The 22,891-nt window shown below is 31.4% G+C and overlaps 2 protein-coding genes and 1 long non-coding RNA gene across 5 annotated transcripts in view; 1 reads left to right on the top strand and 2 right to left on the bottom strand.

The window, feature by feature from the left end:
• Nucleotides 1–714: 714 nt before the first annotated feature.
• LOC114931230 (ras-related protein Rab-37) overlaps nt 715–22,891 on the top strand; it is a 125,501-nt gene continuing 103,324 nt past the window's right edge. The window contains exons 1-3 of one of the 3 annotated variants that reach the window (XM_085486447.1): nt 715–1,177; nt 8,820–8,937; nt 13,612–13,890. In XM_085486447.1, the coding sequence (XP_085342573.1) occupies nt 8,881–8,937; nt 13,612–13,890 (336 nt within the window). In that variant the 5' untranslated portion in view covers nt 715–1,177; nt 8,820–8,880. Of the gene's footprint in view, nt 1,388–8,819; nt 8,938–13,611; nt 13,891–22,891 lie in introns of those variants that run through there. The other 2 variants (XM_085486446.1, XM_085486448.1) reach the window with 2 other exon arrangements.
• Nucleotides 14,718–22,891, bottom strand: part of LOC146721687 (uncharacterized) — a 107,358-nt gene continuing 99,184 nt past the window's right edge. Inside the window, exon 2 of the long non-coding RNA XR_014925573.1 lies at nt 14,718–15,190. This is a non-coding gene — a long non-coding RNA (uncharacterized LOC146721687). The remainder of the gene's footprint in view (nt 15,191–22,891) is intronic.
• On the bottom strand, nt 16,740–20,104 carry LOC146721688 (uncharacterized). The gene is made up of 2 exons (XM_085486405.1): nt 18,693–20,104; nt 16,740–18,590 (listed from the first exon to the last, which is right to left on the bottom strand). The coding sequence occupies exons 1-2, from the start codon at nt 19,762–19,764 to the stop codon at nt 18,040–18,042; spliced, it is 1,623 nt and encodes a 540-aa protein (XP_085342531.1). The 5' UTR covers nt 19,765–20,104; the 3' UTR covers nt 16,740–18,039.

Raw genomic sequence — 22,891 nt, 5'->3', positions numbered from 1 at the left:
CAAAAAATTAACTCAGTTAATGTTAAATTAAGATTAAATTAATTGAAGTTAAATCAAAAGTTAATTTTCAAAAATATTTATATTAAATTAGAATGTTGTTTGTTAAAATATATAACAAATCATAAAGAAATTTTGATTTTTATATAGAAATATATTTTTTGGTAATTACAATTGATGACAAATAAACATAAAAATTAATAATACTTTAATTTAAAAATAATACGGTTATAAAAAAAACAATAATGGTACCTATTCAGAGATAAAAAAATTTAACTTAGGAAAGGAAAAAAGGTTTTAAGTTTAAGGTAAAAAACAATTAGTTGAGGTTAAAAATAATTTTAAATTAACTAAGCTAAGTTAAAAATTATTAAATTTTTAACTTTTTTTAAACTTTTAACTAACTAGTTTTACCCAACCCTGATTATTTATTACTATCTTGAAATTGATTGATCGCCAAGAGTTGGTCACCCTAAGACCCTCGCCCTAAAACGCGTGTTGCACATCCGAGAGCACGTGCGCGCGTGTTCGGTGACGCAACAGCCCCGCTGTATGCGCGAATATTACGCACGTGACGTAACGACGAGTCGAGAGAGAGGTTAGCGCGCGACGACGAGAAATAACCGACGATGACGCCGCGGGACGTCGCGCGCTTGCGTGTGCCCTCTCCTTGTCCTTTCACGCTCCTTGCACTTCCGTGGAACGGAGGAATATGTGTGCATGCGTCGCGGAACTCTCGCGTGCGTGCGTGCGTCTGGGGAGTATCTCTCTCTCTCTCTCTCTCTCTCTCTTTCGCCGTTCATTCTATTGTGCCGTCAGCTGCGCGACGACCGTGACTCCGTGTGTCTGTCGGTCAGACTAGTACGTCACGTGACGGACGGACGGAGCGTCGCGTCGTCACGACGGACGACGACTCTCGTCGTCCTCGAAGGGTGGAGAAACCGCTCAACGAGAGAGAGGGAGAGGGAGAGAGAGAGACAGAGTGTGTGCGAGTCGCGTAGCACGCTGTCAAGTGTCAAACGTCGCGAGCTGTCAAACGTTAGCTTCGAGTCGTCGAGAAAGATTCGTCTCCCCGAAACGGAGGGAGAGCGACAGGATCGATAGGAAGCGAGAGAGAAGGAAACTTGGTCGTCTGCGTTTACGGGAAAAAGTGGGTCGACCTACCGCACGGCGGTGGAAGGTGAGTGTCTCCTTCGTCGTCGTTGTTACGTCATCGCGCCGCGTTATCGGTCAGAATAGAGAGATCGCTTATCGGGAAAGTGCGGTGGCGTGATAAAGTGCTGGCAGACTCCTGAGAGGACGACTCTCTCGTTAGATAGGTGTGTCGAGGTTCGATTTCCGATTGGAGAAGGCGCGACAGCAAGCGCTCGGTAGGGATCTCCTTTTCAAGGTAGGCTCGAAATGACAGTTATTTGAGTAATTGTACGCAATTTGCGCGTTTTGCGACTGATAGAACGCAGTCAATTTTCTAAATAAATTCTTCACTTCGTTTTGCATCTACAAAGCTGCCTTTTTATATGTTATATATATAGAGAGAGAGAATGCTTGTGCACGGAATTTTCTCGTAGAATTTACCCTGAAAATCCTTAAAAAAACTCTACAAAATTTAATATGTACGTATAGTAAATTTTACAAAATTAATCGAACGTATTTTATATCTCATTGTGGTAGATTTTTTATTTTGTGGTGAATAAATAAATAAATAAATTACCGTGATTTTCAGGGTAAAGTCGAGGAGAAAATTCTCTCTGTGCATCATTATGAAAGAGTGTTTTCAATCGATTGTATGTCTGGTATAAGAAAACCAGTTTTATATCATATTATTCTTCTAAAACGCGGAAGCAAGCTTTGTCGGGAAATATTGAGACTTCCATGCTTTATTAATATTGAATATATTCGCTCGGTAAAAAGTTGTGTGCGCTCTCGCGTTACTGGAAATAGAGAAAAACGATAGTCATATGCGACCTTGATGTCCACCGTGTTGAACGCACTTCGACATGGCCTTTCGGGGAATGACATTTAATCAATATCGCGTTGTCGGAGCGCAGTTTCAAAGTCACCGCCTAAGTCTATACCTATAGGACGTTTCCTCGCAGCAACGGAGAAATGCTTGTATTTGACATTTATATGATGATGCAATAATATATTATAAAGACCTTGCTGTTTGTAGAATTATTTAAATTCATATACTATATCTTTAAATTTCTTACATTAATTATAATTTTTTATTACTTCTAAATAATGTAAATTGATTATAGAAATACGTCATCTGTAGAAATAGAATATAATGGAGTGCATCGTAAAGATATATACGTATTTACTTTTGATTATAGTTGCTTTTGATAGTGCACATGCGCGAAAAGTGTAACAAGTTGCCGAGTGATTGTATACGTGTATATAGAACTCCAATTCATCCAGTGTTTGACCCAGTTTCCGTGAATTTTGACATAATTTTCATACATCGCTCGGGGTATTTCGGATAAACGAGGACGTGTAATAAATTTAAAGTTTTAAATTATTTATAATATTTATATAAAATAATTATTTTGATTTTAATTTTAAAATTTAATTCCAATTTTCATACATCGCTTAGACCTTTTGAGTAAATAAAATGTATTAATATATTGTAGCTTTAAATTGTTTACAATATTTATATATATAATAATTTAATTTATTAATTCAATTTTAATTTGTCAGTATTTCATTTGATTAATTACTTTATTTAATTTAGGATAAATCGCCGCTTTAAAAACAGTACAAACAAATCTGCGAAAATAATCGTTCTCTCTAACATTTCTGCTCTGATATGATATTACGATTATTTTTTGTTGCTGCGAATGTAATCGATGAGAACTTTCCCTTTGTGGCTAATAACTATATTACGTTGGCAGAATCCACAGTTAAAAGTTGCAACCCCTATAATTGTATATCATCGAGATCAGATATAGTGCAGATTGCACAACGACAGGTCATAAATGTCATTCCGAAATGACAACAATAGAGAGATTCGATCTTGCTACAGGAACGTTACATGTAAAAGTCGACGCCGTTGTAAATTTCGTGCGCGATCGCGATAAAATCCATAATAGTAAATTGCATACGTAGATAAATCAATATTTAAGATGACGTCTTGGTGATAATTTTGTGGTCACGACTGTATCGAGATGAGAATATAATAATTTTCTATATATTTGTCAGTTATAATTGCTATAACAAAATAAAAAAAAATATTAATTAACTAACAAAATAAAAATAACAAAAAAAAATAAAATAAATAAAATAATATTAATAACAGCTTAAACAACAAAATACAAAAAAATATTTTTTTGCCGATTTTATTAATCACTTCTAAATATAATTTCTGGAAATATTTTATATTGATATAATTTTCGGAAGTTGGGACAAAAAAAAGATTGTGCGATGCGCTGGAAAAGTTTTATTTATTTGAAAATAAAATATATTATAATTTTTAATCTTATATGTTGCTAAATACAAAGTTAAAAAAAAGATTTTTTTGTTGAGTTCAAAAGATTAATCGCTCCCTATAATTCCTCTAAATATAATTTCTAAATATCATTAATTTTAAGAAATTTGAGATAAAAAAAATTGTGCGATTACATTAGAAAAATTTTATTTAATTTTAAATGAAATATAATTATTACAATTTTCGATCTTTATAAAGAATTTATTCTCGAAACACTTATTAATCTTCCCAACAAATCCCTTTTAAGAAAAATTGCAACAGTGCTTAAATGTTAAACGATATAAAATTTTATAGCGCATCACATAGCTATTGCTATACAGGTATATAAATAACATTAAAATAGCATTATTTCTTTTAACTTGTATAATTTTTTTAAATTTTACAATGCGACAAAATATTTCTAAAATTAAAATCGAATGAAATATAAAACACCTACGAAGGATTATATTATTATTCAAGAACTTTACTTGAATTTTTGTTCTTTTTGCCGACCTGTCGTAACATCGTTTGCTAGATAAACTTGTCGATCGATACTTTGCGCAATTTGCGGCGCGCGACAATTTCGCGACGCGTAAACATAATGAAAACGTGCGGATACGGGCTCATAAAATACGAGCGACACACACGTATGTGTGCGGGGATTATACATGTAATCGTGTGCGGCTAAATATAGAGACGGCTTTTACCGAGACGCGGCACCCGAACGCGATCAACGGGCCCCGATGGCCTTTCTATTCGATCGAACTCACTCTCATTAAGGTCAGAGCTAAAGAGAGACGATCAAAGCGTCGAACAATCAAATATCGCCATGATTGCGGCGTAAGATATACAGAATCGCTGACACTGTTCGACAAAGTTACGCGATCGTTGATGAAATTCTAAATGTCATTCATATATGTATATGAATGATATGCATTTAAAAGATATATATTTAATATATATAATTAAAAATTATAATAAGATTGTAGATCAAGAATAAGAGTTTAGGCTGGAGATATATGAATACTTTATACATGTAAAAAAATATTAAATTTATAAAATATTATAAAATATTTTATTGGAATAAAATATTAATTAAATTAATATTAAGGATAAAAAGAGAAAAAATTTAGTAATAAAAAAAGAAATATTAATTTTTGAAGATATTTGGTGGAAAAAGAAGTTGCTCATTATTTGTTATATGAATTATTAATAATAATAAATTTTTTAATTATATATACAGGGTCATTGAAAAGTATCGGACCCCCCTAATATCTTTAGTTAGAATGCATTTTGGAGAAAATGTTCAATAGCAAAGTTGTATGGTTTCAAACGGGGAGTAAGATGATGACCTTGACCATGTTCTTCAAGATCATTTCAAGGTCAATCTAATTTTTGTAAATGGAACTCCTTACATTTTATTGCATATTCTTATAGCTTATCTCGAGAGCTTTCCAAAACACTATAATAAAACATTTTTGCATTAGGTACTTTTTGAATTATACAGGTTAACCTTGTTAACTTCAAACCTGTATAATTTAAAAAGTACTTAATGAAAAAATGTTTTATTTTAGTGTTTTGGAAAGCTCTCGAGATAAGCTATAAGAATATGCAATAAAAAATAGGAGGCAAAATGCATTCTAACTGAAGATATTAGGGGGGTCCGATACTTTTCAATGACCCTGTATATATATTTATAAATAAATAAAATATTTTATATGAATTTTAATTTATAATTAAATATATTAGAAAATATTAACAATAAAGAAATATAGAAATTGAGATGCTTAGGAATTTTGAGAAAATTTTTGACATTTTCTATCATAAAAATTCCCGAAGATCTCGATCATTTTTACGTGGTCACTGATCGAAAATGATTAAATTTAATGGCATATCTTCTGCGAAAATGCGTTTTCATACGAGTTGTTCATAGACTGAAATAATGACATCTCTCTGTCTTTTCGAGAATGCTGACTTTGATAACGTTTTCGACGTTTCGCTCGATTGGCCGCAGAAATAAAAAGAAACTGAAGAAATCTTACCGAGTATCGACTTCACAAGGACGTAGAATTTTTGTGGAAGATGAACGGAGCATCCTAGCGGAAGAGCTGCTTTTTGCTTAGTCGGACATTTGCCAAGTCGAATCCATCGTCTTATTAAAACGGGAGGGAATTATCCGTGCTTTCAATTCGCATTAAAGTTTGTCGACGAAATAAATCGATGAAACACTACACGATGAGGGATTCGCGAAGAAGAGGACACAGGATTACGCGCATCATTCGGAGAGATTTAAGAAGAGATTTCTCGACGGAAAAAAAATTCCAACTCTGGGATTTGTTAACTTCGAAACGCAATAATTCGCGAATCGCAATTACGGGTCGGACGTGCACGTGGGAAAAGAAAAAAGGGGAAAATACCTTCGTTTCTCGCTTCCCGATCCCGCAACACACCGAAAAAAATATATATGCACTTATTTTTATAATATCTTCCACTAAAATAGCCAAAAAAATCCTCTTAATTTAAAAGAGGAGAAATTTTGTTATCAATGTATTATTAATCGTGATAACAAAAACAGTCTTACAACTGGACATTTATTACTTACTTATCACATCGATATTTAAATGTTAAACACATAATTGAATATTTTTTATGTATTGACGTAGTTAAATACACACATTATATTATTTTTAATATTAATTGATAAACTTACAAATTTATTTTAACTTTTATTTTAAATTTCATTAATTGATTATTAATTTATTAAAGTTGCAAAAAAAAAAGATTCAGAATATGCTTTAGATATTTTAATACATATTTTTATTATCTATATAAAGATAAGATGACGCGAAAATTTCATCTAGATGATCATCTATACATTTTTACTTCGATGACACGAAACATTGATTTGAAGGAAACAATTTTTTCGGTGCACGGATGATCCACCAGCGAGAGAAGATGGGTGCGTGAGAGGTAAAACATGGGTGGGTGGAACTCATTGCAGTGGGTGGACCACGTCGGGAGGAGAGCGTGTGACAGAGACGAACGACAGGCTCTCGGTCCAAGTGATCGCATGCACGTGACGGAGACGAGAACGAGCGAGAGAGATTATTAGCGAACGAAGGAGAGACGAAATACGGAGCGTGCGGATGGATGTTGCGCGATAAGAATGAGCGAGAGAGAGAGAGGCCGTCTTTTTATGCCTGTCGAGTGTGACAAACGATAGGCACTCGAATGCGAGTTGGAGTAGGCATTTCAAAGAGATAGAACGTTTCTGTGCGACAATGATGCGTGCACGTTACGTGTCGAGACGTTAAAATAAGTTCACGGTTTATACTCCTAGGTAAAGTGATCAGTTCTTGATCGACTAATTTTCAGATACGCTGACAAACATTTATTTCATTCGAATAAGTATACTTATTTCAATACTGCTCTGAAAAAAATATTTATAAAATTACATGATTAAGCTAGGGTTTTTCCGACCCAGCATAATCATGCAATATTGATACTTATATATGGAAGATTATAGATTATATGTAATTTCATATGAAATATATTTTTCAATATTTTCAAGATTAAATATATTTCACTGGAACATGTAATTACACATAGGAAATGTTAGTAATGTGTAAATGCTATAAAATATTGTTATAAATAAAATAGATGAATACTTATAAAATAAAATTATTAAAAACTAATAAAGTAAAAATAGTAAATTTAAAATTACATATGACTTTTACATAAAAATAGTAATTTTACCTATATTTTACATGTATTTTTACATTAATATGTATTTTCACTTTAAAACAAATGGAAAAAAAATACAGTGATAAGCAAGTAACTTTTCCAGTTCTGAACTAATTTCCATGTAAAAGTACATGGATTTTTTTTAGTGTACCAAATGAATCATTTATTTGAAATTAATAATATTGATTTGATATGGAAAATATTTATTTGATATAAGAAAATCCTTTTCAAAACAAAGGAATATTTATTTGTTTCAAATAAATGATTCATTTGACAGTATTGAACTAAATATGTATTAATTTAGTCAGGACTTTTTTATTAGTATAATCTTAATTTTGAAACGATGCGATTATAATATTGTATTTTTTTATAATTATTTTTTTTGTAATATAAATTATTTATTAATTTACTATATATATATATATATATATATATATATATATATATATAATAACATCTATCTAATCATTAATAAACTACACTGATACAATTTTTTAAATGAAACATTAACAATCATCAAGCGAATGTAAGAGCAATAAAAATCAACATGTTTTTTATCGCACGACATACAAATATTTAAAGAAATTAGTTAATTTTATACCTATATCAAATCTTAGTATGATCTATTATTGCTTTATATTGTTTAATATTACGTGATAAATAAAAGCGTCTCGTCTGAAGTTCTGTCGGGACGTTTCTAATGAGAGTTGAAATTCGAGATGTCCTGGAAAATTTGGGATGGGTATCTTATTCCTGGGAAAAACCTTGTAAAACCTTGTATTCTTAGGAAATTTTCTACTACTGAAAATCAAGGAATTATCATGTAATTTTTTTAGAATTATTTTGTCAGAGAATTTTTTCAAAAATTGCTTCTTTGAAATAATTGTATTCTTACTTAGCACTTAAGAAACATATGTCTAACACACATCTTTGTAATATTTAATTTTTATTAAAATTTCATATGATTTATTTCATTGACAATTTATTTGTAGTATCAAGATTTTATATAAGTTTCATAGATTGTTCGATTATTTTGAATATTTTTTAGATAAATTAATATCCTTATTTATTTTAAACGAAATCTTGGAAGATCAAAAAATTCTAGGGAATTTTTTTATAAAATTTGAGTAGACATCCTGATAAGAGAAAAAAATGAAAGGAAGGAGAGAAAAATAAGTATCGTATAAAAAAGTTAAATAATATAAGATCTGCTCAATTTCTTCTTAAAATGCGTTATGTGTTTATATATATATATATATATATATATATATATATATATATATAGATTATTATTAAATATTAATTACATAATATAATTAATTATATAATATAATAATTATTAATATTGTATTTATACAGTTATAATTATTATAATAGTTATAATAACTAATTATATTATATTTATTTTCATAATAATAATTGTTATTAGAATAAGAAAATTATGCACAAATATGTAGTACATAAAATATTTTCAGACATTTTTGGAATTAAAAAAAATTCTCAAAATTGAAAGATCATCCTTTCTAGAGTGTACACAGCTTTATATAAAAATTCCATTTATTTTTTTCTCACAGCGATTAAATGGACCGGATGGGCGTGATTTTTCTGTTCGCAGTGAGGGACCCAATGCGACCCGGCGATCACCGAGGAACGATACTCGCATTTAAAGGGACACGATGAGAGGCGGCGCTGGTGATGGTTCATCCATGGTTCCCACTTCGGCGTCTCTTAATGTAAGTGTATTCTTGGAAGAATCGATCGACCTCCCGACTTGTCACAACCCAATTATTTGCTGTCGACTTTGTGTCGTCGCTCGTCGAGTAACGAGAAACCGGTATCGTAGGAATCCTAAGAACAGTATATATATGTATAATTGTACACGGATTCATGATAGGGTTCGTTCACAGGGTGTCTAGCGGTCAAGGAAATCTGGAAAACCGGGCATCATCAGGGAATTTTCAGAGAAATCTGGAATTGTCAGGGAAAAGTCAGAAAATCTTACTATTTATCTGGATTTTTTCACATTATTCTACATTTGTCTCAATAATTTGCAATTTTTTATTAAATAAATATAAACTTTTCCTCGACTCCTTATTTTATTTCAATATGTTTGATAGAGATAAAACTAAAAAATTTGATATAACATAAATAAGAAGGATGATTATTTAAATAGTTTAGAGTGACATGTTTGTTTCGATTATCGTACATACACTGTAAAAAAATATGTAATATATTATACAAAAATATGTAAAATTACATAAATAATAAGTGTAAAATTACACGATAAATAATAGAAATTTTTACCTTTTCATTATTTATCATGTAATTTTACATTTATTATTTATGTAGTTTTACATATTTTTAATGTAATTTTACATATTTTTTACAGTGTAATGCAGATTATATAATTGATTTAAATTTTTGTTTTAACTTCCGAATCTTTTCATTGTTGACAAAAATATCTCAAGGATTTCATGATTTAACGTTAATTGATTTATTATATAGATATATGCAAATTATATATTTGGAAAAATAATACTAAAAAGTCAGGGACTTTTTTTCATTGACTGCTGGACACCCTGATTCACCGAAAAAATTATATTCTTTTCGTAAGTAAAATACCACTTGTATCTTTCACTAAAATCGGCGCCAAAAGGATTTTTTTAATCTAAGATGAAAATTCTCTAAACATATATTCCTATTGGATATTCTTAACATGCAAGAATATTGTATACTTAACGCAATATTTTTTTGTCAGTGTGTTATTTCAAGTTATTAATCGCAATAACAAAAGTCTTACACACAGACATTTGTTATTTATTACGCATATAATATATATTTAAATGTTACGCAACTAAATATTTTTTATGTATTAATATAGTTAAATACACATTTTTGCTTATTACATTTAATATTAATTGTAACTGATAAATTTATTATAAATTTAAATAATTTTATTTTATTAATTTATTATAAATTTATTATATTTAATTTATTGCGGAACTAAAGTTGTCAAAAAAATGACTATATTTTTAATTTAATATATTTCAAAAGCATCACGTATAAAGAGAAAAATATTTTTATTAGAATATCTATTAAAAGGATTTATAAAATATACATTTGAAGAAAACAATTTTTTCGATGTTTCATCGATCGTTCAATTAAACAGCTGGCGTGCTCGATCAATGAGGCACTCCCGAAGCTGTAATTTTCCTCTCTCTTTTTTAAGGGGAAGACCGAATCTTTCTTCTGAACAGTGTGATAGATCACCGGCAGATTATCTTACAAGTATGCGTTTTTAACGAAACTGCTATGTACCGAAAAATATCGCATCAATATGTTTGCGTAAACATGTCTAATTCAATGCCATTAAAAATTGACAAGCATTCAAGTATTATGTTTCGAAAGATGTCTAGTATTAAGTCTAGGAAGATGATTTTGACACGAGAGATAAAATATGATAGTTTGAGAACGATATTGTTTGTGTTCCGATTGCGTTCCATAGCGTTTGATAACGGCATATTTATCTTCGATATATACGTAGAATCGATATCTAACTTGAATCAAATCTATAATTTCGATACTGAAAAAAATTTATTAAATTCGAATAAATATTTATTTCAATACTGCCTCATTAATTATTTGATGTAAGAAAATCTTTTGCAAAACAGATAAATTTTTATTTGTTTTAAATAAATGATTTAATAAGGCAGGTATTGATATAAATATTTATTAACTTAATAATTTTTTTTCAGTGAATAAAGGTTTAAATAATATTAAATTTAGATGAATTGTTAGGATTTTTTATAACAATATTAAGCAAAACTAAATGAATATTTATTTACATTTTTTGGTTTAATAATGAGCTATATATGTCTTTTTTTTTAAAGCTATTTTAAATAGATTAGAAGTTAAATTATATGATTATTTTTTGTGTAAAAATAAGAAGAATACTAACACATTTAAGATAAACCAACAATTGAAGAATATTATTTATAATATGAATATTGGAATATATTAAATATTTTAATAAATAATTTTTAATAATAAAAAATAATCTTGTTTTGTAACGCAAATTTATTTTGCATATTCGAAAATCTTAAAAGATGTGAATCTACCTTCTAGTTTACTAATTTTCATTTTATTTATGACAGAAGATTTAAATCATGAAATAAATGAAGAATCGTATAATTTTCGAAAAAATACGTTTGTTTTTATTTTCTATAATTAAAAAAAGTGATAGTATATACAATATCTACATCTGTCGTAATTATTATGCTATTTCGATTTCTTATCCAACGTGAATTCATGTATGTACATATATTTGAACTTATTTCGCGCAATCAAATAAATCGCTGTACACAAAACATGCGACATCTCTTCAAAAAATTAAAGGAATTAAAGAGATAATCTATCAGGTAAAATGAGAATGTGCATACACTGTAAAAAAATTTTGTAAAATTACATTAAAAATATGTAAAATTACATAAATAATAAATGTAAAATTACATGATAAATAATGAAAAGGTAATCATTTCTATTATTTATCATGTAATTTTACACTTATTATTTATGTAATTTTACATATTTTAGTGTGTAACATATTACATATTTTTTTACAGTGTATATCAGTGTATTATCAAATGATCTCTGTCATACTTTGCGTAATATAATACTCTTTCTATAAGTTAATTCAAGCCTTGAGATAACAACTGGGATCTTCAGCTTGAAAATATAAAGGAAGAATATGAGATACCCTACATCCCCAACATCTATCCGTAATGTCAATAATTGATAGCGAGAGTTAACGATAGTACTGCCTAATAATCCGTCCCCATGCTATCATTTGTACGTGCGCTGTCGATAAAAAGCATTAAGTCGTGCGATGAATACGCAAGGTACTTTAGCGGCCGCTTGAGTAGCCTTCGCGGAGCTAAAATATTTAACAGACAGCCGGCTAGAGATTATATCGGACTTCTCTTCCGTCGGTGAAGAACCTCTTCGCTAAAGAAGAGCGCTATTAATCATGTATGCCGGTCGCCTTTCGCCTTCATGCAAATTTATCAATTCCGTATGAGCTACCTTTCGATGTCGACAAACGATGCCATCGCGTGACATCACAATTCGCCAATTTTCACATCATAATTCGAACGTGACGTTTAACACTGACATGTATTCTGATCATTTTTATTTTACGAGGAGGGATATGCATCCAACTTCAAATCGCGATTTTTTTATAATTATTAATAAGCCTAACCATTTATTGATAGTCTATTTAATTAATACAAACCTAATTAATAAATTTATATTTATTAATAAAAATTTTTCTATTATTACATACATATAATAAATAAATTACTAAATGTACTAAATTCATTAAATGTTATAATTTTTGTTAATAATAGGTACATATAATAATATACATAATAAATATGGGATATAATATAATTAATAAATATAAATGTATCTATTAAATGATTCTATAAATAAATCAAGAGTAATTATAATAATATTTATAGTAACTTTAATAAATTTTTCCCTTTTTAATTATTCTATCAGTAATATATATTAATTACTCTAAATATATTCATACATTAAGAGCAATTTATTACTACAAGGCGATGTTGCAAATTTTTTATTAAAATATATACAGTTTGATCATATTTTCTCAATAAGTATCGAAATAATTGCGACGGCGGATTAAAACGATAGTACGAGGAATATAATATCGTAGAGACTACTCGCGTTCGCTGACAAGAAATAGATATGAAATCCGCGACATATCGGACGAATTAATCGTTTACATTTACATTTACATCGCACTCGCGACTCTATAAGAGAGCCGAGTAATGCTCGATTGCACCTCATTTTACGACCACGTCGGAAATCTAAGCGCTACATCTCGGTTCGCCGGAGACTTATTAATTGACTTTAAGTATCTCGACGTGTTACAACGTGTCCATTTTACGAATGATAATGAAGACATTGATCGATCGAAGGACAGTTATTTCTGGTGTCTGATAATATACGCGACATTTATTAAACAAATTATTTACACACTGAAAAAAAAAATTTTGTTGGATTAACAAAAATTCTGTTCGAAAATGGACGAAACGGAATTCTGGTTAAATCTACCAGAATTCCTTTTAATACAACAAATATCTTGTTTGCACCAATAAACTGATTTGTTGTACAAACAAGATGCTTGTTGCATTAAAAGGAATTCTGGTAGATTCAACCAGTAATTCCGTTTTGTCCATTTTCAAACAGAATTTTTGTTAATCCAACAAAATTTTTTTTCCAGTGCAAGTAAACAAATTCGAGTATAATAATTTTGTCAAAACTGCTTGTTGAATAACCATACATTCCGGAGATGTTAAAAGATTCTTTAATCGTATGATTCGCTGCTTATGACAGCCGAGGACAGCATGAGCGATGACGTGTTCGAGGACGTGGAGGACGAGCACTTATCCATCGTCACGAGTGCTCATTCCGGTCTTACACCCGCAACCGGGGAACGAGCCCTCAATAAGACACCCTCGCCCACCGGATACCGCGATTATAAGCCACCTGCCGAGGTGCTCGGAAACAACTACAGTACAACGTTTCGAACAACGAGCGACTTCGAGCACGTCAGGAGCTCCTTAAAAAGGGACCAGGAGAAGGACGACAACTTCGCGCACAAAGTAAGAATCTAACTTCATTCATTCTCACAGAAATACGGCGCCACACAATTTCTTTATCTCCGTTAATTCGAAAAAAATTGCTTCCTCGTACGAATTAAAAAAATATATGTGTATATTATATATTATACATATATTATATATTTTATACGTAAATAACGTAAGTAGGTATATATTTTATATATATGTATATAAGTTTTTTATTTATGTATATAATATGTAATTAATATATAATTATATTATACAGGGTGTTCAAGAACTGGCGGAAAAGTTTTTGATGGCAGATTTCTGGTATCATTCGGAGACGATTTTTCCTCAGCAAAAATGTCGAGACATCAATAATTTTACAATTATAAGCAGTTGAAAATAAAAAATACATTCTTCAGTTAATTTTAGATAGAGTTTGCTTTAATAAAATATTGATATAAGGCTTAGTTATAAAGATACATAATATATAACAAAAATTGGGAACGTGCTAAAAATGATAGCCTCTCTCAACATTTTCACTAAGGAAAACTTGTCTCCAAATGATATCAGGAATCTGTCATTAAAACTTTTCCGCCAGTTCTGGGACATCCTGTATATTAATAAAAAAATTAATAATTATATTAATAAATATAAAATATAAAAACGTAGATATTTGAAAATCGCCAGACAGAATTTAAAAAAGTAAAACTCTTCTCTCCACAATTGTGATTTAATAAATAATATTTGCCAATACGGTCGAGAGAAGAGTTTTACTTTTTTAAATATAAAATATATCAAATAATTATATTATTATACATAAAATATATAATATACATATATTGTACAGTAATTATATAAATATGAACGTTAATAATTAATCATTTATTCTTATAATTAATACATTAATTATATATATCGATAATCTATATATATATTATCCGTGATATATAATTATATATCCATACGCGAGAAATCACTTCGGATTTAAGTACATCAAGCGTGATAAAAGTGCGCGCGTGTCGGTACCTCGCAGATGTAAACGCAACGAGGTTGACCTTTCCTTCGTGCCAAGGACAAGGTGACCTTCTCTCGGCGAAACCGTGGAATAATGATCGGGGTCCCGCGGTACGGCCTCCAAGACGATTCCCCGTCCTTCATCATCTCGCGTTCTCGTTCTCTCGGCAGTTTCTCTCTTTCTCCCTCTTCTCCTGTCGAGCGATCGAGCCCCGTTTCTTTCCTCGCCTCGTCGCGTTGTCCTCCTCGCAGGATTTTTCTGTGTCTCTCTTCACCGCCTTCTTTCCTTTCTTCTTATCGTTGTCTTCATTCGAAGCGTGATCTGCGAACAGACTCACTCGCGTGAATCGAGTGACACGTCAATCAAATTCCCTTCTCTCTCGGAATGAACAATATTTTTTATTGACATTTATTTGATCGCAAAAATAAATAAAAATAAATATCAATTTGAAAAAATAGTATATTTTGTATTACAAGTGCAGGCAAAGTAGCACTTTGTGTGCGCGTTTTCTGTGCGTGAGGTGGCCGATCGCACGCCGCCATCTAGCGACGGCACGGTGCGGGAATAGCCGTGTTTAAAGTCATTGCCCACGGTTGAAGCCGTGAGCAATGACTTTAAACACGGCTCAGCCGTAGACAATGGCTTTGAATGCGGCTTATTCACTCACTGCGTCGCCGCTAGATGACGGCATGGGAAATCGGCCGCTTTCCGCACAGAAAACACGCACACAAAGTGCCACTTTGCCTGCACGTGTAATACAAAATAAATTTTTAATTTTTTATCAATTTTCCATGCAGAATATTAATATGGACTTCGACGAAGGGGGACAAGATGCCAAACAGGTCTCTTTGTTAATTCTCGAGTGCTCATAATAATAATTAATCGCCAAGTGATCCTTCTAACGAGAACGATAACGTTATATTGACGCTAAGTATATACGACGCGACGTGCTTTTCCCGGCCAACGTTGACGTTTAATTTTACATGCCGATCCTGCGCGCGCGGCAATAAAGTCGAACCCAGAAGCCATCGAGCACTTTTTCCCTCGGTTGCCCCGTCGCAATTAAGGAGAGGGTTCTCTCTCGTGACCACTCAACGTGGAAGGATGTGGAGGAAGGAGGACCGAATAAGCTACTACACGCACCAAGAGGGCCCAAGTAAAACCGGTAGGGAGTCTCTCTCTCTCTCTTTCTCTCTCCCGAGCCGGTTCTTGCCTTGCACTTTCTTCGGGGCCCCGATGTCCGGCCACCTCGTCAATACTCACTTCGTACCGCCTATAAAGGATAATTGAAGACCCCGGTCAGCCAGCAACCGGCTCTCGATTTTTGCAAATTCTCCCGGAGAAGGGAGAAGATAAATATCGTATTAAGGTTCTTTTACCTTTTCTTCTTCTTATCACGTGCTTCATCCCGTCGTTTCGTTTTTCATTTCCGCTCCTGTCACAATGTTTTTCCCTCCCCGAGTAAAACCATAGATGCATGCTTTCTGCCATCTTTGAATACGATCTTGATCAGAACAGTGCAATTATTTTTTGATAAGGCCGATGACATTCTTCAGAACAATTTTTGTAAGCGAGATATATTCTGCATTTTTTTAGCGATATTTGAATTTCAGTCTTATAAATCCTAACAGAACTGCATTATAAATTTGACAAAATTTTTCTCAATTTTCAATCAACATCCACTTTGACAGTTTAAGCAGTTGAATTATTTTATTTTTAATTAATTCATTAATTTTACCCCTTTTTGGGAAACTATTCATCTATTTGAGATGCAAAATGCTGAATTTATGTATACAGGGTGTCCCAGAACTGGTGGAAAAGTTTTTAACGGCAGATTCCTGGTATCATTCGGAGATGATTTTTCCTCAGCGAAAATGTCAAGATACTAATAATTTTCGAATTATAAACAGGGCGGAAAATAAAGGCTTTTTTGGAAACTAAGCCTTGTGGAAATAAAATATTAGCAGAACTACATTTTTCAGTTAATTTTAGATAGAGTTTGCTTTAATAGAATTTTAGTATAAGGCTTAGTTATAAAGATACATAATAACAAAAATTGGGAACATGTTAAAAATGATGGCCTTCTTCGACATTTTCACTGAGGAAAAATGATACCAGGAATCTGTCATTAAAAACTTTGCCAGCTCTGGGACACCCTGTATATTAAACCCTACATTATAGATCCAAAAAAATTTGTTCGTATTTTCCATCTCAATTTTCAATCAACATCTACTTCTATTTTTAATTAATTAATAATATTTTTTTTTATCTTTTGAGGAATTAGTCGTTCATCATCTACTTGAGATGCAAAATGCTGAATTGATGTACATATTAAACCTTTCCTCGAGAATCCATAAGTGTGAGATAATTGAGATGGAAGATAAGAGCAAAAAATGCCTGAGAAAGTCTCACGATTTTCGTGCATATTTTCGTCGCGAAATTATCGTTCCAGCTTTGGCTGTTTTCGTTTTTCCCGGAGATGAGATTAATTTTCTCCGACGGTATCTTTCCATAATGAAGCACGTCAAAGCCTAAGCTAGACAACGCTGACCTCAACCGCGTGCATCTGCATAGAGCTCGACTCACAAGGGACATGTCACAACTGTCCGGAACCGATTTGATTCTCCTTGAAATATGTTGTTAAATACACAAATCTAAAAGACACGTATTTTTTTATACGTGCGCAATTTGAGTTTTAAGGGGTGAAACACCCCTTTAAAGAATAACGGTATTTTTCTTTAGGATCAAATATCTGCTAAACTATAAGAGATATAAAGAAAAAACGTACAACAAATTTTAATGGCTTGAAGAGTACTTTAAAGTTATATGAACAAAAATTTTTTTTTTTTTTTTTTTTTTTTTAAAAACCCTCACCACCTAATTTTTTTTTTCAAAATTAAAAATTTTGTTTTACCTAATTTAAAGCTAATTTTTTTCCAAATTCAACCATGTGTAATAAAGTTATGTTACGAAATATCATTTTCGAAAATTAATTATAAACGCTCCCGTATATACGCTCATCCGTGCTATGTGCGTAAGTAATTACCGTCGAACAATAAAATATATAAAAAATGTTTTTGTATAATTCTTATTTATGTTTTCTATGTATTTATAACTGTGTATTGTGTATATTTAGATTTTTTTAAAAATGTATTTGCATTTTATATTATTCACTCATTATACACATTACAATAATGATATTCGACAAAAAAATGTTTCAAACATAATGACTTCTTGCACCAAGAACATCTTACTACAGCTATATTATTGCAACCTTCGATATCACATTTTGTTAAAGTTTCGTCTAAACTAAAGTGTACTGGATTTTCGAATTCGTCTGGTCTTTCATTCGTATAACCACTTTTAAACCACGAATATTTAAATAAGTTTTGATATCGTGGGGATGACAATTGATTATGTATCAAAGATTGCAATTTTATTATATTATTTCGTTCATGTAAGTTTATATTACTTTCCAACAGTAAAACCGCATCTGAAAATCTTTTAGCAAAATTTTTCCAAATTCTGAATCCATAAACATCTAATGGTTGTATTTTCCCTGTAGTTCCTTTCGGTATTATCATAGTAGTAATATGTGTTCCAGGAGGTGTTAAATCCGAAATCATATTGGGGCAATGTCCAGTCCATGAATCGATAAGAAGAACGCTATTAGGACCAATGTTTGCGAAATAAGCTTCTTCTAACCACATTTTAAAATGATCTGTACAAAATATAAATGTTAATTTAATAGTTTTTTTATGACTCTTATTAAATTGTTAAATAAAATAAGGTTGTTAAAAAAGTAATTATAAAAGGAAAATACCTGATGTCATTTTACCAGATTTCGATGCTTTTACAATAACATTTTCTGCTTTAAATAAATTTTCTTGTACTCTTGGTCCAAATTTACCATTAGCTTCTTTTAATACAATAAATAAAGGGGACAACAAATTGCCATTACAGGATATTATTGGTTGTATCGTATATGAATGGGTTGTTGATGATATGGATTGCACGACACGTTCTACTTTCTTTTCTCCCTGGTTAGACAATGATCTTCCAGAGTGAAGTTCCAATTGGAAACCACTTTGATCTGAATTGTAAATATTTTCAGATCCAAACTGTTCAATAAGAGGTTTTACTGTTTCCAGAAAATCATCAGCTGATTTTTGCAAATCAGCAGAATCTTCTAATGTTCTTCTAGTGACAAACTTCGTAACTTTTCTTGAAACAATTCGGTGAGACTTCTTAAATCTTGCTATCCAACTGTGAGATGCTTTAAATATAGGATTTAAATTTCCTATTTCTTCTTGAGCTTGTAAAGCCCATCTTTTTAAATCAATATCATGAACCATGAATCCTGATTCGACAGCTGCAGTAAATTTATCATGTGTAAATTTGGAGATGTAAGATAATTTTTCTGTACGACTTCCACCTGATTGTATTTGTTCTTCCCATCGCCTTAACTGACGTTCAGATGAAACTCTTCTAAATTTATTTTGTACTACTCTTAGAGGACGATTCCTTTTTCTGTCATTACTGTTTTCATCAGTGTCCCGAAATCGCCAATACTCAACAGCTCGTCTTTTATAAGAACTATCAAAATTTGTATCATCATTTGAACAATGAGGATGAGAATTTAAACTATCTTCATGCCATGCTTCTTCGTCATCTTCAATTATTTCAAAACTATGTAATTTATAAGGTTCTTCATAATCGAGATATATTTCTTCCGTTACTTCCACCCCATTATAATGAAAAACGCTATCCAGTAATATTTTTTTAATGTTTTCCTTTAATTCCACTTCTGCTTCAGTTACTGGCGTTTCTGTTAAATATATTGAATTTATTGACACCAATAAAAGTCTAACAACGTTAAGCGGATTGATAATCATATTCAAAGATGTTATATTTTGCTTTCTATTGCAATAAAAGAACAGTTTACACAGATATTATTACAACGAAAAGACTACACCGACTGTGAGAATTATGCTGCTACATGAACAATTTATATTAACTTATCAGAAATACGTCATCACATAATCTTATTTTATTATTTATTTTAACGTATTAAAGATTTTATTGTAAAAATTATAACTTATCTGGAACACGTACACATAATCTTATCTTATGATTCATTTAACGTAAGATATAAAATTTGTTTATGCCAAATATTGCGACATTGGTATTCGCAAGATTCAATTAAAAAATAATTTTATTATAAAATATAATTGTTTTTAATTTTTATAGAAGAAATTAAATATTAAAGAAATAATAAGAAAGCAGGGGGTATATTTAAAAAATTCTTATTAATTATATTTAAAAATTTTTTTTTAAATCTAAATATACACAATACGCAGTTATAAATACATAGAAAACATAAATAAGAATTATACAAAAACATTTTTTATATATTTTATTGTTCGACGATAATTACTTACGCACATAGCACGGATGAGCGTATATACGGGAGCGTTTATAATTAATTTTCGAAAATGATATTTCGTAACATAACTTTATTACACATGGTTGAATTTGGAAAAAAATAAGCTTTAAATTAGGTAAAACAAAATTTTTAATTTTGAAAAAAAAAATTAGGTGGTGAGGGTTTTTAAAAAAAAAAAAAAAAAAGAAAATTTTTGTTCATATAACTTTAAAGTACTCTTCAAGCCATTAAAATTTGTTGTACGTTTTTTCTTTATATCTCTTATAGTTTAGCAGATATTTGATCCTAAAGAAAAATACCGTTATTCTTTAAAGGGGTGTTTCACCCCTTAAAACTCAAATTGCGCACGTATAAAAAAATACGTGTCTTTTAGATTTGTGTATTTAACAACATATTTCAAGGAGAATCAAATCGGTTCCGGACAGTTGTGACATGTCCCTTGTCAGTCGCATACCAATTGAGTTAGGCGGCCACGTGGTAATGCAGAAAGCAACAAGATATATGCACATGTACATCTACATCTGTATATACATATATATACATGGAGGAGTCCGGGTAAAGCCCGGAAATTGACAACAGAGAGAGAGAGAGAGGGAGAGATAGATAGTTTGCCTCGTTTCATATCAGAGAAAACGATGTTATAAGATGATGAGGGAATTGAGTAAATGTCGTTTATAATTTAAATTGCTCGGTTTTGTGATATTTAATGAGATACGGAAATACTTGGATTATTTTGCACGATTTGACTTAATTGAAGCACCATTTCACTTTGTGTTACCAAGGACACAATTAATAATATTGCATATCAGAGCCCGGAGACACGAGCGAAACTATTTATCTCTCTTGCTCATTTTTTGCTTCATGGTTAAGATATGAAGGCACAGTCTGTGTATGCTAATCGGCATATTCGAAAGAAAAGTATCGCAAAATTGTGAATTTTCTAAGAGATTTGCAATTTTCTTTTTAATAATAGAATTGTGTGTGTGTGAAAAGTCATGAATCATTTATGTGGGTATTTATACATTAATGAACCGTGCACGTATATAAAAAATAAGTAAATTAAATATAAAATTTAAAATTATATTATAAATAAATATATTATCAATGAAATTTGAAATTAATATTGTGTATACATTTAAGTATATAATTCTCAATCTCTTGTTTTACTTCTTTTTTTCCTTTTTTTAATTATATTTATTTATATGCAATTTACAAGAATTTATCATTAAAAATACACGAGATAGTTTTAATTTATATTAAAATAGTTTTAAATCTTAATTTATACATACAATTCATGTAAAATTAATTTATATTATAAAAAATATAATTTATATATTTAGACGGAATTATAATTTTTATAATATAATTATATAATTTTTTTATAAATTTATTTAATATGCTAATTTTTATATACAAGATTATTTTAAATATATACTTTTATATGCGTCCGTGAGTGCAATTTTAGTACGATTAGTTAGTTTCGGACGAAGGAACATGCGGTCGCGATATTTTTCATACTTTCATTGTCGGTTTCACGGTCTGCTCGCAATGAGACAGATGCGCGATCTCGTCACATCCGCTCGTTAGATTTCAGTCGCGACCGACCATTGCCCCGGAAATGCGCGACGGATCTTTTCTCGATAAGACAACTCGCACGCGGAGTCGCGCGATTAGGATCCATCGAGGACGATAACCCCCGGCGATAAGATGTCAATTTTTCTGCACATGTCCGCTCTCGTCTGACTGGAATCTCCGGTTAACGGAGCCGCAATTAAGAGAGGAAAATGAGCCTTTTCTACGATCGGTTAAACTCTAATTAACTGATAGTGAAAGCAGTAAGCGAATTGTTCAATCGATCGAGGTGGTGTAAAAAAATAATAAGTTTAAATTATTATTGTTGCACACTTAAAAAATTTTTTTGTCTTTATTATAATTATCCTCGGGTTCTGTTTATCTTCAATGTCTGTTTATCGTAAATAGGCGTTAAATCATGAAATCAGCATAATTGATTTTTTTTTTAATTTGGAAGGAAGAAGTTTTAAATCAGTCTCCCTTTCCCTAGGATCCGCAAGTGTTTCCGCTTCCTTGTACATGTATTTTTCCGCGAAATTGGTGAAAAATAGATATATTTCTCCCGCGCACGATCACCCGCGTGTAATTCTCGTTCAAAGGGGGCGCAAATTGGCTCTTTAATTGCACGCCGACTTTAATGTAATTTCAAACTACGTAAATAATCTCCTTCCCCTCTCTCTCTCTCTCTCTCTCTCGAGTTTGTTCTATTCACCGAGAAGGCGCGCGGCGACGGTTTCCGCTCGCGGGATTCGCTCGACTTCATTTTGCGCTCGGCTGATTCGATCCCGGTTCGATAATAATCTAACCACCCGCAGCTGTTGCTGCCGAAGCGAGCCGCCGGGGAAGCCAGGCTTCTATTAAACCGGCGCGACTCCGCTCGGGCTATTTTTATCCGGCGGTTGCCTGACTCGAGAGGGAAAGAAAGATCCCTCTCGAGAGGAAGAGAAGAGGAAGGAAACTCTCGCGTCCTGGCGCACCTGGCACCACGCGCGAGAGATTCATTA

The sequence above is a fragment of the Nylanderia fulva genome, unplaced genomic scaffold (genome assembly GCF_048542155.1).
Source record: "Nylanderia fulva isolate GAGA-0341 unplaced genomic scaffold, ASM4854215v1 Scaffold43, whole genome shotgun sequence".
NCBI classification, from domain to species: Eukaryota; Metazoa; Arthropoda; class Insecta; order Hymenoptera; family Formicidae; genus Nylanderia; species Nylanderia fulva.
This window is presented reverse-complemented; position numbering and strand designations above follow the sequence as displayed.

Excerpts from the sequence above, each read along its gene's own strand:
- LOC146721688 (XM_085486405.1), bottom strand. The coding sequence starts at position 19,764 with ATGATTATCAATCCGCTTAACGTTGTTAGACTTTTATTGGTGTCAATA. Across the intron at positions 18,591-18,692 it reads ATCTGGTAAAATGACATCAG|ATCATTTTAAAATGTGGTTA; the intron begins GTATTTTCCTTT and ends TATTTTGTACAG.